Here is a 17,814-nt window from a genome sequence, read left to right as displayed (position 1 = left end):
AACTGCCAGTTCCTGTTTAAAGGGCCCATACAGTCCTAGAACGTATGCAAACCCACCTATTCTAGGAACCAACCAGGCAGCAGCTAGAAGTGTGTCAGTTGCATATGGGTGAAGTGACTGGAAATGGGATGAGTGCCAGACAAGCCGTCAGAAGCCAGGCAGCGGCACTGTCCCCTCACCAACCCACTCTCCCACAATGCCACAAAGTGGTGAAGCTGCATGCCCCACCCTGGTGATTACCTAAGGCTCTGCTGTTACAACTTAACAGATGCACTAAGGACAGGGAGTCAAAGCAGCTCTACCTGATACACAGAAACAAATATGGGGAGGCTGCCAAGTTGGGGAGACAAAGAAATATGGCCCAAATGAAAGAACAGAACAAAAGCCCAGAAAAAGAACTAAACAAAATGGAGATAGTCAACTTATTAGGTATAGAGTTCAAAACACTGGTGATAAGGATGCTCAGAGAACTCATTGAGTACAACAGAAACATAAGGGAAGGAATAAAGGCTACACTAAGTGAAATAAAGAAAAATTCACAGGGAACCAACAGTGAAGGTAAGGAAGCTGAGATTCAAAGCAATGATTTGGACCATAACACTCAACTAAAACAGAATGAAGAAACAAGAATTCAAAAAACCTGAGTATAAGAAGACTCTGTGACATCTCCAAAAGTGCCAACATCTGAATCATAGGTGTGCCAGAAGGAGAAGAGTAAGAGCAAGAAGTTGAAAGCTTATTTGAAAAAACAGTGAAAGGAAACTTCCCTACCTCGGGGAAGGAAATACACAAACAAGTCCAGGAAGCACAAAGAGTCCCAAACAAGTTGGATGCAAAGACGATAACCCCAAGATACATCATAATAAAAAGGCTAAAGTTTAAAGATAAAGAGAGAATATTAAAAGCAGCAAGAGAAAAGCAGAGTTACTTACAAAGGAGTTCCCGTAAGACTATCAGCTGGTATCTCAAAAGAAACTTTACAAGTAAGAAGGGACTGGCAAGAAGTATTCCAAGCGATGAAAAGCAAGGACCCACAACCTAGATTACTCTATCCAGCAAAGCTATCATTTAGAAGGGAAGGGCAGATTAAGAGCTTCACAGCCAAGGTGAAGCTAAAGGAATAATTCATCATCACCAAGCCACTATTACATGAAATGTTAAAGGGATTTATTTACAAAAAAAGAAAATCAAAACTATGAACATTAAAATAACAACAAACCCACAACTATCAACAACTGGATCTAAAAAACAAAAACAAACTAAGCAAACAACTAAAATAGGAACAGGATCATAGACATGGAGATCATTTGGAGGGTTATCAGCTGCAAGGGGGAAGAGGGAAAATGGAGGAAAAGGTACAGAGATTAAGACACCTAATTGGAAGGTACAAAATAGATAGGGGGAGGTTAAGAATAGTGTAGGAAATGGAGAAGCCAAAGAACTTATATGTATGACCCATGGACATGAACTAAGGGGTGGGATTGCTGGAGGGAGGGATGGTGCAGGGCAGAGGGGGATAAAGGGGACAAAAAAAATGGGACAGTTGTAATAGCATAATCAATAAAAATATTAAAATAACTCTCAAGGGACTTAAAAAAAAAACGGTGCTTTGATGGTCAAAGTACTAAATCAAATATCACTGGAAAAGGTGCCAAAATATTATAAAGTCTTTTTATTAAAGATAACATATATTTTAAATTAAGGAAAGCTTAATTAAAAGCGTTGATTATTCTTACCTCTGAATTAATAACTTTAATCAGGAAGAAAATGTGATATACCGTCTTGGTTAACAAAGAAAGTTGACGACATCTTTCTAGGTACACGTGTACAGATGGTTCTACTCTCTGCTGTAATTTACTCCAAAAGAGAGTGAGCTCCCTAAAAAAATAAAAATAAAAAACAAGTTGGAGTAATAATGTAATAAACATGGACTATGTCAGTGCAGTTATTACTTTGGAAATTAAAACTGGTTTTACATTTCATATCTACATGTGTAGTTAAGTTTAAAAGCAAAAAAAAAAAAAAATCTCAATTTTTTAGAGGCTAAATGAAATCAGTACACATTGGCTTGGCCAAAAACTTCATTGTGTTTTTAAGTAAAAATAAGACATTTTTTATCTTTACTAATAACTTTATTGAACGATGTATTCATCATTTTGTTCCACTACCTTCTGCCAATTTTTAGGCAATTTCATAATTCCATCTTCCCAAAACTTTGTTCCATGCGCCTTTTGAGCAAAGAACTGTTCCACATGCCTTTTGCAGTCTTCCAGGAAATTGAAATTTTTCCCATTAAGATAATTTTATAAATGGAAATCCCAAAATGTAATGTTTGGTGAATATGGCAAAACTGGGAATCAGAACTTCCCAGTCAACTCTAACAGTTTTTGCCTCGTCATCAAAGAAACATGTGGTCTTGCAGCATTATCCCGATGGAAGATTATGCATTTGACTAATTCCAGGTGCTTTTCATTGAGCGCTGCTTTGAGTTGGTCTAATTGGGAGCAGTACTTGTTGGAATTAATTGTTTGATGCTCTGGACAGAGCTTATTACAGTGGACTCCCTTCCAATCCCACCATATATACAACATCACCTTCCTAGGATGAAAACTGGCCTTTGATGTGGTTGGTGATGGTTCTTTCAGCCTGCCATATGATCTCCTGTTCCATATTACTGTGAAGTATCCACTTTTTATCGCCTGTCATAATTTGTTTTAAAAATGGAATGTTTTCATTTCGTTAGAGAATCACATGAGGGAATATAGTCAAGTTTTTTTTTTTTGTTTTTTTTTTGCTTAGTTTATGTGGAACCCAAACATCAAAGTGATTAACATAACCAAACTGGTACAAATGATTTTTAATGCTTCATATAGATATTTTGAGTATATCGGTTATCTCCTGCATGGTATAACGTTGATTGTTCTCATTTAATGTCTTGATTTGATTGATATCAACTTCAAATGGTCTTTCTGATGGTGGAACATCGTCCAGGGAGAAATCTCCAGCAGGAAACTTTGCAAATTACTTTTGACTTGCTTCATCAGTCACAGCACCTTCTTTATATACCACCCAAGTTTTTTTAAAAGTTTCAATTATGATTTTACTTTTCTTGAAATCATAAACCATAATATGCTGAAAATGTTGCTTTTTTTTCCATCTTCAATACTACTGAATAAAATGGCTATACAAAAACTCACCAATTTTGATAAATTTTTTAAAATGCCTGCTGATATGACAGCTGTTACAACACAATCTAACAAAATTGTTTTGGATGAAGTTAGACAACTAAGTGCTACTAGAGCCATCTTACAGAAAAAGCAAACAAACCTTTCAGCCAACCCAATACTTGTCCTAAATAAACCCAGTTATTTATTCTCCTTTAACAATCTTTTTATCTGCCTTTTATATTAACATATTGTTTGTGGGTAGTTTTTATCGTGCACTAACAGGTGGCACAGGCCATTTTTGCTAATTTTTTGCGCAAATGGCAACGTTCAGTAAAAATTATGATAACTTTAGTTTTACATTTTTTTTTCAATGAAACTTTTTGTGATTTACTATAAAATGTACACTGAATTACTTTTCTTAAATTTTAAACAAATACTGGAAAACTCACTGGAAATTGAAATATGTAAAAATTCTGATGTATTGAAAATATTTTGAAGAAAAAAAAGTACAATAAGTAAAAAAAGAATGTAAAAAAAGAAAGAATGAAGTTTTAGTAGTGTTCTTTTTGTGTGATAATCGTTAAAACATTTCCCCCTGTGAAGGGGAATTTCACAATGTTTACACAAGTAACTTGTTTCGCTTAGTTTTTTGTGTGCTGAGCAAACCTGACATTGTTTTGAGCAATTTTTTTTTTTGCCAGTACTGATAATTTTTGTAGTCACATGTTTACGAATATCCATCGATAATCTTCAAGAACCGGAGGTTCGTCAGTCAAGGACCATTCATCTTCACTTTCATCAGAACTTGAAGATATAGTTCTGCGAGTAAAATTTGTAGGTAGGGGGATATCTTCACTGTCGGTTTCATTGTCACTTTCCAATTCTGAATGATCTTTGATATCACTATCACACGAAAGATCCGATGAACGATCAACACACAATTCTTCATCACTTTCGTCATCAAATTGTCTTACGTCTCTTGAAATAATGTAACTTTGATCAAAATTACAAAGATTTTGTGAAGTGTGCACCCTTTCTGATTGTTAGAATCACACTGAATGTGTGGTGAGGCAAAGAATTGTGTGAAGGGATGACTCTACGCAGTTGAATAGATTACTGTTATACCCGGAAGTACATACATAATTCACCATTGTATGTGTTAGAGACCCAAATTTTGTCCTTTGGAATTCGTATATCTGCATGTTAGCATCCCTTTAGAGCAATAAAAAAGTATAAAAATAAATGTATTTGTGTGTTACCCACATTCTACCGCTAGTCTATAAAAAACGTATTAATACGTGTCCCACGCTCTACTACCAGTCAACGTAAAATGTATAAATACGTTTCCCGCATACAATGTGTTAATTCTGTCTATAATGTATATACAATGTTTCCTAACAACAAAGCTTAACTGCTAAGAAAACCTTTATAATTATGTACTTTACTATTCTTTGATTACATAACATTTATTCAGCTTGCCTGTTCTATACTCATTTGTATGCCATGTATCACTTGATCAACACTCTTAACTATTAGAATATTATAAACTAAATTTCCTTTTTTGTTTCCACATACCAAAACAACAATGAAGATTAATAATGTTGACTGACCAGATAAATGGTCAGTTTTAGTTAACACTAACTTAAAAAGCTGATCTTAAAGTTTCTGAGTTAACTGCCACCAACATCTCTGTTAGTTGTATCCCCCGTAAAAGATTATATGTAACAGGCTTTGCCCACTTGGAAATGTACCACATAAAGAAATGTGCATTGAGGAAGTTAGTGAAGTTGAATGATCTCTCACAGAAAAAAAATGAACGATATCTCCATACATAAATGACTAACAGCTTGTTACACTGAGTTAAAAATGTATAATATGCAGAGGAAAAAAATACATTCAATCACAGGTTGCATACATGTCTAAAAAAGTTTTTATTGTGGCATTAGACAATACAAACTTTTCTTTCATCCTCCAACACTGAAAAATTTCCTGATCAATAATGATTATTACTGGTATATTAAAGAGTTGTGTGGTCCTTAATACAAAAAGTCTTTGAAGTTATATGAGCTACTTGATAATCAGTTTAAATAGCGTAACACCTGAAAATAGGCTTTTTGTCTTGAGACTTAAAAAGATTAAAAAATATATGTTTTTAAGCTATCTGAATTCTAACAACCTACTTTGTATTCTTATTTAACAAACTCCTCATTACAAAAGAAATACAACTCACCAAGCACAGTACATTTCTCCTTGTTGGAGCTGACGTGACAAAAATGCAGTACATAAAACAAGAGCACTTTTTTCATCACCCTCAGATTCTAAGTTACAGATCATTTCTAGTGCATCTTTGCAATCAACTTCTGAAATCTACAGAAAAAAGGATATAAAAATATGCCATAAAATGGTTTTATATTAAGATATATAGAAACATACTTGAAAATTTTCATTCGATATTTACAGATCATTTTCACCAGTATAAAGAACCTTATTAACTCAAGCACTACCAATTGATAATTTGTCATTACTAGACTGCAATTTAAAGAAATAATCTTTCTTCAAAGCCAGAGAACCAACTATTTTCAAGAACTTCACAGGCATTTGTTTATATGTAAATAACTAATGCTAATTGTAGGCACCCTCTACTCATTAAATCACATCTATGATACTGAAAAAGAAAAGCTGCAGTACCTCTATTTTTCCCCCTTTACCCATTAATTTAAAAAGAATTAGAATTAGAAGACATGAAGGTCTACTGGAAATAGGCTAATAAACAAATTGTCTATTCATCTAAGGGGAAAAAAGTATAATATGAAATCTTTTATATATAACACTTTTAAATTAAGCTCACCTCAGTTTTCTATAAATCTCCAGTATTTCTCTTTTCATATAAAATCGCTTCATCTCAAAGCTTGTCAACAGTCATGCATGCAAAGATATAACCTAGATGATGGCAACTTGCTTCATTTAATTATGCACTTACATCTATTGCTTCTTAAATAACTAAAATTTACTACCTCATTACAATGATTTACTACATAAAACAAACAAAATTTACCTATGATTTCCATAAGCATTTGCTCTAAGACAAGATTAACAAATGGGACACAATCATAAATCACTGTGTTCCACAGAATAGAAAAATTAATCCCAATATGATACAACTGACAAAACTGAAAACCAATTCAGACCATTAGCACCCATGTACCACAGAGGTAACCATGTTCCTACTTATTGATCTTTTACCTCTCCCTATCATTTTTTGAGTACGTGTGTGTTTAAAATGTAATGTGTATATGATTTAACAAGTGTCTAAATAGAGATGTGGATAATCTTGGGGTTGATTTTTGATAATGAAGATAAGGTAGCATGGGGATAGATTCAGAAGTTCCATTTCATACATTTAATTGGGCTAGGAAACACTAAGACAAGAAAACAACCAACTCTGAGTCTGTGTTTAACAATTTCTTAAAGAAAGTATGAAGTTAATGGCACAGTTAGGACTGAACTAATAAGCCTTAGAACTTGGTGCAGTGCTCTTTTCACTTCTCTGCCTGCCTTTCTTACAAATCTTACAAAGTTACCCCATTTAAACAAATAAAAGAAAGGGTTGAACTATATATATATATAGTAAATATTTTCAAATACCTACAATATCAAATGCACTGTCAGACATTATATATATATTATACTTAATCACAACTTTTTTTACTAGGTTGCTATTATCATAAACATTTTATGTATAATGAATGTGAGGCTCCAAAAAATTCTGTAATCTGCCCAAGTTACACTGGTTAGTTAGGTGGCAATGCACATAAGTCACGTCTGACATCAAATACCTACTCTCTATTTTATCATAGTATCTTTTATTAAAAACTGTATTACCTTAAAACTATTAACCTTGGTGCACCCATGCAGACAAACATTAGGAAGTCAATCCAAGAGGTTTTTTTTTTTTTTTTTACTTCTTCATTAGATGACAATGCTGACAATAATAATAATAGCAGGATAATAATAATAGCAGGTACTCTTCATCTGCTAGTGTCAGGTTCTTCAGAAACAGCATTGCTAATAAGCACAATAGCTTGCCTAGTAGATACCACTGCTTCTTTTTAGACATCAGGTTCAGAGAGGTAAAGTTACTTGTTCAAAGCCACATACTTAATTAGTGGCAGAGTCAAGATTTCAACCTAGATAAAGCTTCAAAATCTGTGCACCTGCCAGAATTCAACATGCACAAGCATACTGAGGCCCCTTTATTGCTACACATTGATTTTTACATGTTCAGGTTTACCGAAAACTCTTATATAGTAAAACTCTGATTTATTTAGATTCTGATTATTTCTTTTGGTTCTTCTAAAACCTATGCCATTCTTACTAAGTGCTCAAATGATGTAAAATATGTATATTAGGTATAAGAAAAAATTATTTTCCATTACCTATACTAGATTACACTTAATAATTTAAAATATATTTGTAGATATGTAAGATAGCTTCTGTGTAATTATTCACATATATATAATATACCAATTTAAACACTTGCTATAATACAGAAAACTTCACTTTTTATAGGTATACTAAGAAAATTTTTATTGTACACTTCATAGCCTTTATTAAATCCCTGGTTTACCACTAGATGACCCTCTTGAAAAAAATGTGACACTAAAGAGAATGAATGGCAGGGAAACTGAAACCATACTTAAACTAATAAATGGTTGAATCAAAATTGTCAAGGTGAAATATAGGTCAAATATAGACATCAATGACCAAGAATTTACTTTTAAAATCCAAAGCAGCATAAGTTAGGGATTACCAATATATTACCTATATAGGGACTATATATATTACAGGTAACTATTCTCTCTTGCTTTGAAAAGTGAGCAAAGATTTAAATACCAGAAAATTTAGAGCTCTGAATAAAATACTTAAAGCCAATTAGACTGACCTGTGTTAAAGACATACTACTCTAAATCCCTTTGTATAGCAAAATAATCATATCTTTGTCATACACAGCAGGGTAGCTTATTTCTAATCTTGGTCCAAGCCTACCATCTTCCTCTTCACTTTCTATCAAGAAAATGACACACCCAGAATTATAATTACAACCTCTAACTTCATATGGGCATTCAGTTTTTTTGTCCGAGTCTACCCTCCTTCTGGACTCTGATTACAATCTTGGTCTACTCAGGTAATCATGCATAGTCTATCAATTGTCCTCTGTCTTGTATCTCAACATCTCCATTTATATATCCGTAAGTCTGCCCCACAGTCTCTTTGTTCTCTTTCTACTGTTCTGAGATTGAAGAATATTTATATTAGAGACCCAAGACATTTGTATAACAATATGTTCTCACACAATACTGTCTAATGTGTTATAGACTTCTTTATCTAAATACATATTCCCTGTTTTTTTAACAACAAAAAAATTGGAATTATGAGTCATTCAAAATGCAAAATTCCCATTTGGACCATGATTCTACTCTCAGAATTCTGTAATATAAAACATAAAAATACACGAATAACATGTTTTACATCAAACTAGAAGTAAAAAAAAAAAGCCAATCATGTCTCAGAAAGAAAAATTTTACATTAAATATACAAATATAAAATTTATCTTTGCACATAATTAGAGAGGTCTAATTATGTATCTAGCTTTCATGAGAGAAACACATTTTATATGTGTACGATGTGTGTGTGCGCACACACACACAGTATTCCAAGGGATTAAGTCATATAAAGACTATGAAGTTACTTATATGTACTATGAAGTTAGTCAGTTAAACAGATCTGCAAGTATCCTGAAGTCAGGTAAAACTAAGTTATAGCCTAAATGCTGACAAATATAAACATCCTACTAAAGTGTTAAGTCATCACTGCCTTTCCCATAATTTTGTCAAAGCAGTGAAAAGATCCAAATTAATTAAAATAGAAGCTGGATAAAATAATTTTACACATACTTCCAAAAGTTGTTTAGAATCACTATTCAAGAGCACACCAAAAAGTTTAAGGTCGACAACAATGGCTCCTCACTACCTAAGAGAAAGGGAAGTTTCTTCACTTTTAAAAATAATTACTAACAAAAGAAAATATACTCACCTCTTCAATTAACTTTTCATTTGGTGATGATGTACAAAGACAGACAAGGTAAGTTTGCTTAAAACTACCTTTTGTACCAATCTCTGGATGGTCAGAACACAGCTTTGCTAGAGCAGTTGCTTGACTTAACTGATTTGTTTTGATTAGATGTTTAATTCTCATATCCAACAAGATGGGACCCTCAAAAGCTAAAAATTCATTCACTTTAAAAAACAAGACATAATTGATTATTAACATTTGGTTATAATTCATTTGCAACAATACACTTACAAGGAATATTATTTTAAAAGCACAGAAACTAATAAGACCCTCCCCCATTTTTACAGTTATCTATTACTGTTAGGCTATCACAAAATAACCTAATAAACAAAAGGAGATAATATAGCTACCCTTAAATTTTGCATTAAATATTCTTATTCTTGAGAGTACCATTTAGAATGAAGTGAATCACTTGATAAAAATAATTTCACATTAAATTCTAATAGTCAATGTTTTTAAAATCATATAAATTATCTCCCACCCCCAGCATTTATTCGTGAATACCAGGGATTAGGATCCCTAGAAATTTGCAGTGATAGAACCTTACATCCTTATATAGACAATCACAAAAGAATGTTTGGGTATTCTAGAAAATGAGATTAAACTAAAAGTGCTTTTCACTTCTAATGATTGAAGTCTATTTTGATTTAATGAGTGTTTTAAAACAAATTAAAATACATAAAAAATAAATAAGAGTGGGGGAGCCTGTTAAACATTCTGTGGATTTGTGCTGTTATTTTTAAATAAATCAATAAACCTCAACATTTGCTTGAGTACTACTTAGGCATAATCAATTTCTATTCAGTTCAAGTCTTTTAATTTCCTAGTGCTTGTCTGATCCACTAAAAATAGGAATTTAATTTTTTTCTCTTTGTGAAGAATTTAAATTTTAACAAGCACTAATTTAAACTTTTCCCTAAAGCTTTCTTTACCAGGATGAAAATCAAGTGAAAAATTTACTTCATGATAACTAGCCTAAAACCTTTGGAAGGCTTTTAATAAAACTTAAAATAAAAACACTTTCAATATAAAATAATTTCAATATTTATGAAAAGTCTAGAAGATATGTCTAATGTGTATAATCTGCATGCTAGAAGATGAAGAATGAGAGATGTTTTTCCCTCCTTTAAACATTCTTTGCTACCTACTAGTATCTATAAAGACTGTATGATCGCCCTGGCTGGCATAGCTCAGTGGATTGAGCGCGGGCTCGGAACCAAAGTGTCCCAGGTTCGATTCCCAGCCAGGGTACATTCCTGGGTTGCAGGCCAGAACCCCCAGCAACCAAACATTGAATATCTCTCTCCCTCTCCCTCTCTCTCTCCCCCTCCCTCTCTCCCTCTCTCTCTCTCTCCCTCCCTCCCTTCCCTCTCTAAAAATAAATAAATAAAATCTTAAAAAAAAAGACTGTATGATCAATGCTTCTCAGTATTAAAACCATGAGCATAAAAACAATTTAACACAGGATCCCAATTTCATACTTTTCTTAAAATCTGGACCTTTGTACTTACTACTCTCCATTCTTACATTAAATTAAACCAAAAGTATAAAGACTGGTAACAGATACAGTTTATAAATGCATAGCTTTCTGGTGCCTCTGATTAAATGTCTTCTTGTACATATATATACAGGGCATTACTTTTCTTTCTTTAATACCATCACATGATTCTGTTAGGTCAATTATACTGCAAATATTTTTCACAATTCAGTTCACTATCAAAGCAAAATGGGCGAAGATTTTGCTTTGCCCATTTAAGAAAATTTTAAGAAAATTAAAGTTATTCTAGCTACAAATAAGTCAAAGACTTGAAAATACAACTTCAGATTCCTAATACAATAATTCCCTCAAAAGGAAACTCTTGGTGTGGTGAACACACAATACAGTGTAGAGATGATGCATTGGAGAATTGTGCACTTGAACTCTGCACAATTTTGTTAACCAATACCACCCCAATAAATTTAATAAGAAGGAAAAAAAGGGAAACTCTAATACAAAGTTGGGGATTATTTCAAATACTCCCACAAAAGCTTATAAACAAACTCTGAAGAGCATGCAAAGAAACTATTTACAGGTAGCAAGCATTTAACAAAACTGATGACAATCTTAATAGAACCTCAGTCCCTAAAACTCAAATAGCAACATATAAGTTAGAATGACAAATTGTACAAAATAAACGCTATGTTAACTTGATGTATAGAAAAATACACGTTAATATTATACATTCCAAAAGCATAGTTGCATGTGTGTGATTTTAAACATGGGAAACCACTGCCATACTTAGGGCAAAACTGACTTCAAAGAAATATAAAATATTACAGCAGAAGGAATTTTATAGATCATTTTGTCCTGCTCCATCATTTGGCAGATGAGTAAACTGAGGCTCACAGAAGGCAAGTAACTTCCTAGGTTCATCAAGCCAGTTAGCGACAGAACCAGGACTACAATAATGGAATCTTCTGATTCAGGGGTGAGATGAGAAAAAAAAATTTCTCATTTGATTACTATGTCTACTGAATAGAATGACATTTTATAGCAACAAAGAGCTGTAAAGCAGCATTAGCTTTTAAAGGATTAAAATTAGGTATTCTGAAGCTCATGATTCAAATGCATCAAAGTAGCTTACACTCCAATACTCAACTGAGAACCTACTGAAAACTCACTCACTTCCCTCCCCCATCCCTTGTCCATTTCTCTTTCACTGCTTTCCTTTTTTACCCTATTTTTCCATATTTTTTTACTTCTTTCCTATCCAGAACATTTTTTTCCTTATAGAATTATATCACGTCAAAGACTATTTCTTTTAGAGCTTGCCAGACTTATGAAAAAGTTCTATGATTTTTATTCTTCAGTACCTAGTCACATCAAATTTTACTCCCTGCTTTACATTTCCCAATCCCATGCCAGAAAAATAAAAAAATCTTGAATTTTACTTGTGTGTAGCCTTTTAATCTATTTTCTATATATTTATGAAAATGAACAGGAAAGCAGAATTTGCTACATTCGAGCCTTTCAAGAGAGCTGATGGGATGAAACAACAATACAAATGATACAGCCAGTTCAATTAAGAAACAATTGCCTTCTTCCCATAAAATGATACTTATATAATAGTAAAAAAGAAAATAATGGTTCCTACATTAAAGTAATTGAATGTATTACCGTGAGTTGAATTTTTATGAGAGATCATTACATAATATTACACTGAACATGTACTATGTACCAAAACTTGGATTAGGCCCTGGATTGTCGCCAAATGAAGTCCATTTATTTCTATTATTTCCATGCCCAGATTCACACATAATTTCCTCTGCAGCATCTCTTACTAGCTGTTTAACAAGCACCTCAAACTCTGCATACCAAAATCTCTGTACCACACTGATGTATTATCTTAGTTCCCTTTGTTGTGCTCAAGCCAGAAACGAGCTTGGTCTTAAAAATACTCTTCTGCCTCCTTCTCACCCACACATCCAGTCCACCATCTAACTCTGCCACTTCTAACTCTTAAGGACCCAGTCTCATTCACTTTTCTCCATCTCTACTTCTCCCATTTGCCCCCTCCTCTCAACCCAAATCATTAATCAGACCACTTTGTAGCTCTCTACTAGTGTTCTGCACCCTCTAGTACTCTATCCATCATATCTCCACTGGGACCCAGGTTGTTTTACATCCAAATTGGGAAGGAAGAAGTTAAACCATTGATTGTAGGTGACATGATATTCTATGTAGACAACTCTAAAGATCACACACACACAAACAAAAATTATTAAACAAATTTAGCAAAGCTTCAGGAGGAACACAAAAAGCAAAACAAAAATAAGTTCCTTTTTTATACACTATCAATGAAAAATCAGAAAAGAAAATTAAGAAAAAATTCCATTTACAATAGCAACAGAAAGAATACTTAGGAATAAACCTAACCAAGAAGATCAAAGATTATACACCACATTCTATAAAATAATACCACAAGAAATTAAAGAAGACACAATACATGGAAAGATCCCAAGTTCATGGATTACAAGATGATGTTAAGATGTACAGTACCCAAAGCAATCTACAGAATCAAGATAATTCCTACCAAAATTACAATGGCATTTTTTTTTTCAGAAATAGAAAAATTTATCCTAAAATTATAATGTCAAGAAACCTCAAACCAAAACAATTTTGAAAAAGAACAAAATTGGAGGTCTCACATTTGAAGTTAGAATAACCAAAATAGTGTGGTACTAGCATAAAGATAAGACATACCGACAACACAATAAAATAGAAAGCTCATAAATAAACCCTCACATATATGGTCAAATGATGTTGAACAAGAGTGCCAAGACCACTTAATGAGAAAAAAGGACAGTCTTTTCAACAAATAGTGCTGAAAAACTGGACATCTACATGCAAAAGAATAAAGCTGCACTCGTATGTTAATGAAAAAGTAATTTGAAATTACTACAGAACCTAAATAGGGGACCCAAAAAGTATAAAGTTCCTAGAAGAAAACAAAAGGGAAAAGCTTCACGACAGTGGACTTGGCAATGATTTATTAGCTGTCACATCAAAGTACAGGCAACCGAAAACAAAAACAAATGGGACTACATTATACTTAACTTTTGTGCATCGAAGTACAGAATCAACAGAGTGAAAGGGCAATGTACAGAATTGTAGAAAATATTTACAAATTATGTATCTGATAAGGGGTTAATATCTATAATATACAGGAACTCCTACAACTCAACAACAAAAAATCAAATCCCATTAAAAAGTGAGCAGCCCTCATTGGTGTGGCTCAGCAGACTGAATGCTGGCCTGTGAACCAAAGGGTTGCAGGTTCAATTCCCAGTCAGGGCACATGCCTGGGTTATGGGCCAGGTCCCCAGTTGGGGGCACAAGAGAGGCAACCACACACTGATGTTTCTCTCCCTCCCTTCCTCCCTTCCTTCCCTTCTCTCTCAAAATAAATAAAATCTTTAAAAAAGAAATGAGCAAAGGACTTGAATAGATATTTCTCCAAAGATGATATACAACTGAATAATAAATGCAAAAAGATTCACTATCACTAACCATCAGAGAAATACACATCAAAGCCACAATGAGGTAGGTATCACTCCTCAGCTATCAAAATGGCTACTGTCAAAAAAACAAGTGTTTGTGAGGATGTGGAGAAACTGGAACCTCTGGGCATTACTGATGGGACTGTAAAATGGTACAACCTCTATGGAAAGGGACTGAATGTTCCTCAAAAAATTAAAAATAGAACTACCAAATCATTCAGCTATTCCACTTCTGGGTATGTATCCAAAATAACTGAAAGGAGGGTCTTGAAGAGATATTTGCATGCCTATGTTCATAGCAGCACTACTCACAATAGCCGAGATATGGAAGCAATTGAAATGTCTATCAGCAAAAAGATGAATAAACAAAACGTGGCATATGCACACACAAATAGAATATTATTCACCCATAAAAAGAAAGAAATCGTGTCACAGCTACAACATGGATGACTTTTGAGGACATCTGGCTAAGTAAAATAAGCCAGTCACAAAAAAAGTAAATATGGTATGATTCTGTATAAAAATGATTAAATGGTATACTTAATGCTATTTTTTTTACCACAGTGAAAGAATGCATTAAGAAAATCAATTCAGCATTGTTAGTATAGTAAAAAAAAATCCAAATTTGGAAATTTAACAACAACACAACACTTTAAGCTCTAGATCAGTGGTTTTTAACCCCCAAATGTCGAATTATCTCAAACATCTAAAATGTACTAATGCCTGTAGCTCACATGCAGAGACTCTAATGTAACTGCCCCGAAGAAGGCTTCCAGCAGTAGTACAGGAATGTCTAAAAAGTCTCCAGGTGATTTATGCACAGTCAGAATTGACACAACTGCCCTAGGTAAGTGTATCTCACTGTCAAAATTACCAATTACAGACAGACTTAACCTTCACCTATCTCTCACCTTTTCCTGCGGGAACATGTTACATTTATAAGAAATAGGAGTTTCGCTTAAAGATTCCAGAATTGTTTAAATCGTGTTTATTGCTTTTTAATTAAGTCTGAAAAGTTTATGTGTATGACTGATTATCATAAACTTCATGATCATAATTGACTTCTGACACGACTGATATAAAGTAATTTTTAAAGATTAAATATTTCATGCCTTAGATCTAACTAGTTAGTATGAGACTAAAATTTTTGTGTCACAATGTTATACTGATATACTTAAGTATACTGATATACTTATCTATATAAAATTATAAAATACCCTCATTAAAACAAAAAATAGATTATTTTTAGAATGTTTCAAGAAGCCAATGAGTGTGTATTTTAAAATAATTTTTAGTTAAAATTAAAATTTGGGGGTCACTGTATTTATTAATTTTATAATAGAATATGATTAATGTTAATAAAACACAAAATAAACACAAAATATGTTATCAGTCTGAAATGAGACAGTGAACAGTTTTATCAGCTTAATTCTACCCAGAGTGGTTGATCCTCAAGGATCTCAGGGTTCTACACCAAGTAAAAGGCAACCTAATCTAGTAGCAATGTTTTTAGCCCTGGCTGCTGTGGCTCAATGGCCTGAATGCCAGCCTGTGAACCAAAAGGTCACTGGTGCGACTCCCAATAAGGGCACATGCCTGGGTTGCAGGCCAGGTCCCCAGTAGGGGGCACACGAGAGGTAACCACACATTGATATTTCTTTCCCTCTCTTTCACCATCCATTCCCCTTTCTCTAAAAATAAATAAATAAAATCTTAAAAAAATTTTAGTAGCAATTAAAAAAAGAAAACTAAAATAGACAATTTACTTATTTTTTGTAACAAGACGAGGATGGTTAAGTGCAAGGAAAAGAGAAACAAGGCAAAATAAAGTTTTTTAAAAAGACAGTGGAGAAGGTAGGAAACCTGTATTTCTAAGAGTAGTTAATATGTAGTGCGTAAGATGTTCTTTTAGTGATTTTGTGTAAGAAATGTCCTAACACAAAAAACACTGTCAATAGATTTACCATAAGGCTAGGGCTCAAAGTCATCCCTTTTGAAATTCTCTATAGACAGGTAAAGATAAACACCCTCCCCCATATACATACCAAAAGAACTGGATTTACTATCTGAAAGTAAATGCAGCTGTGCATGCAAAATCAAATCTGGTCTTGCCCTATTTACCTGGAAAGTATAACATCATTTGCTTCGTGCTCCTATTTCTTTCCTCTTTAAGATACTATTGTATCTTATTCATGCCAGTATCTGGTAAACCAGGCAGCAATTTTTCCATGTTCACTTTAAAGTGCCAAGTTTATTACTGAAATAAAGATATTTTCTCACAAAACTCTGAAGGATTTATAAGCATTATGAAAAGCTTAAGCTTTAGAAATGCCTTTGAAAACCAAGGGGAAGGAAAAGGAAGGAAGGAAGGAAGGAAGGAAGGAAGGGAGGGAGGGAGGGAGGGAATAGAGGGAGGAAAAAAGAAGAAATGAAAAAGAAGACTACAGTGCTTTTACATTCAAGAAAGGACTAGCAAGTGATAAAAATACAATTTATGCAATTGCAAATTATCCCAATATATTATAGAAGGAGAAAGGAGGCCCTGGCCAGGTAGCTTAGTTGGTTAAAACTTCTGGTACATCAAGGTTGTGGGTTTAATCCCTGGTCAGGGCACATACAAGAACCAACCAATGAATGCATAAATAAGTGGAACTACAAATCAAGGTGTCTCTTTCTCTTGCTCTAAAATCAGTAAATAAAATAAAAAAAGAAGTAGAAAAGAAAATGGTCACAGAAATTCAGTGTGACTGTGATAGGCAGCTTTCTCAGAATTTAGATTTTCAAATGTTGACATGTAGAAAAGAAGGTAAAGCAGGTTCAGGTCCAATGATACACCACGAGTATGCTAATATTATTAAAGCTAAGACCCAAGATGAACCCTAGCTCACCAAAAATGTTGAGAACAATGAAATTGGTGAATCATTTCTTGAGGAAAAATAAAAGTCCTGCTCCTTGAGTCTAATTATGTCTTATTTATGACAGAGAAAAGAAAAATTTCTCTGCTCTTAGGGTGGTTCTGATAAGCTCTATACTGAAAGGGGCAGAACAATGTAGCAAATAAAAACAAATAAGAAAGTATAATTTTCAAAAAGGGGCTGAAGATACATTTGCAAAACTGAAGAGAACAGATATAATCCTAAAGAGTCTCAAAATTAATTATATTAAAAATGAAGTTTGTGATTGTTCAGAAAGAGAAGTGTGACTGTGAAGAGCCAAGGCAGAGTAACTAAAAATAAATTACATCATATTTTTCACAAAAGTTATCTCAATGTATCACAGACCCAAATGTAAAATGCAAAGCAACACAACCTTTAAGAGAAAAATCCACATGACCTTAACTTTAGTAATAAATTTTTAAATAAAATTCAAAAACATAATCCATAAAAATATTGGTAAGCTGGACTTCAAATTGGAAACTTCTGCTCTGTTAAAGATATTAAGAAAAAGGACAAACCACAAAGTAAAAGAACATATT

The 17,814-nt window shown here is 33.4% G+C and overlaps 1 protein-coding gene and 1 long non-coding RNA gene across 3 annotated transcripts in view; one reads left to right on the top strand and one right to left on the bottom strand.

Annotated features, from left to right (window-relative positions):
* Positions 1-17,814, bottom strand: part of ZNF292 (zinc finger protein 292) — an 86,127-nt gene that overhangs the window by 11,839 nt on the left and 56,474 nt on the right. For both annotated transcript variants that reach the window (XM_028508888.2, XM_028508889.2), the window contains 3 exons: positions 9,261-9,463; positions 5,398-5,534; positions 1,737-1,878 (listed from right to left, as the gene is read on the bottom strand). In XM_028508888.2, coding sequence (XP_028364689.1) covers positions 1,737-1,878; positions 5,398-5,534; positions 9,261-9,463 — 482 coding nt within the window. The remainder of the gene's footprint in view (positions 1-1,736; positions 1,879-5,397; positions 5,535-9,260; positions 9,464-17,814) is intronic.
* Positions 2,545-15,940, top strand: LOC118500265. The gene is made up of 3 exons (XR_004902820.1): positions 2,545-2,555; positions 9,167-9,172; positions 15,755-15,940. It is a non-coding gene; the product is annotated as an uncharacterized LOC118500265 (long non-coding RNA).

Source organism: Phyllostomus discolor, chromosome 4 (assembly GCF_004126475.2).
Source record: "Phyllostomus discolor isolate MPI-MPIP mPhyDis1 chromosome 4, mPhyDis1.pri.v3, whole genome shotgun sequence".
Lineage (NCBI taxonomy): Eukaryota > Metazoa > Chordata > Mammalia > Chiroptera > Phyllostomidae > Phyllostomus > Phyllostomus discolor.
The sequence above is the reverse complement of the archived record's forward strand: the minus strand, read 5'-3'. Positions and strand labels throughout refer to the sequence as shown.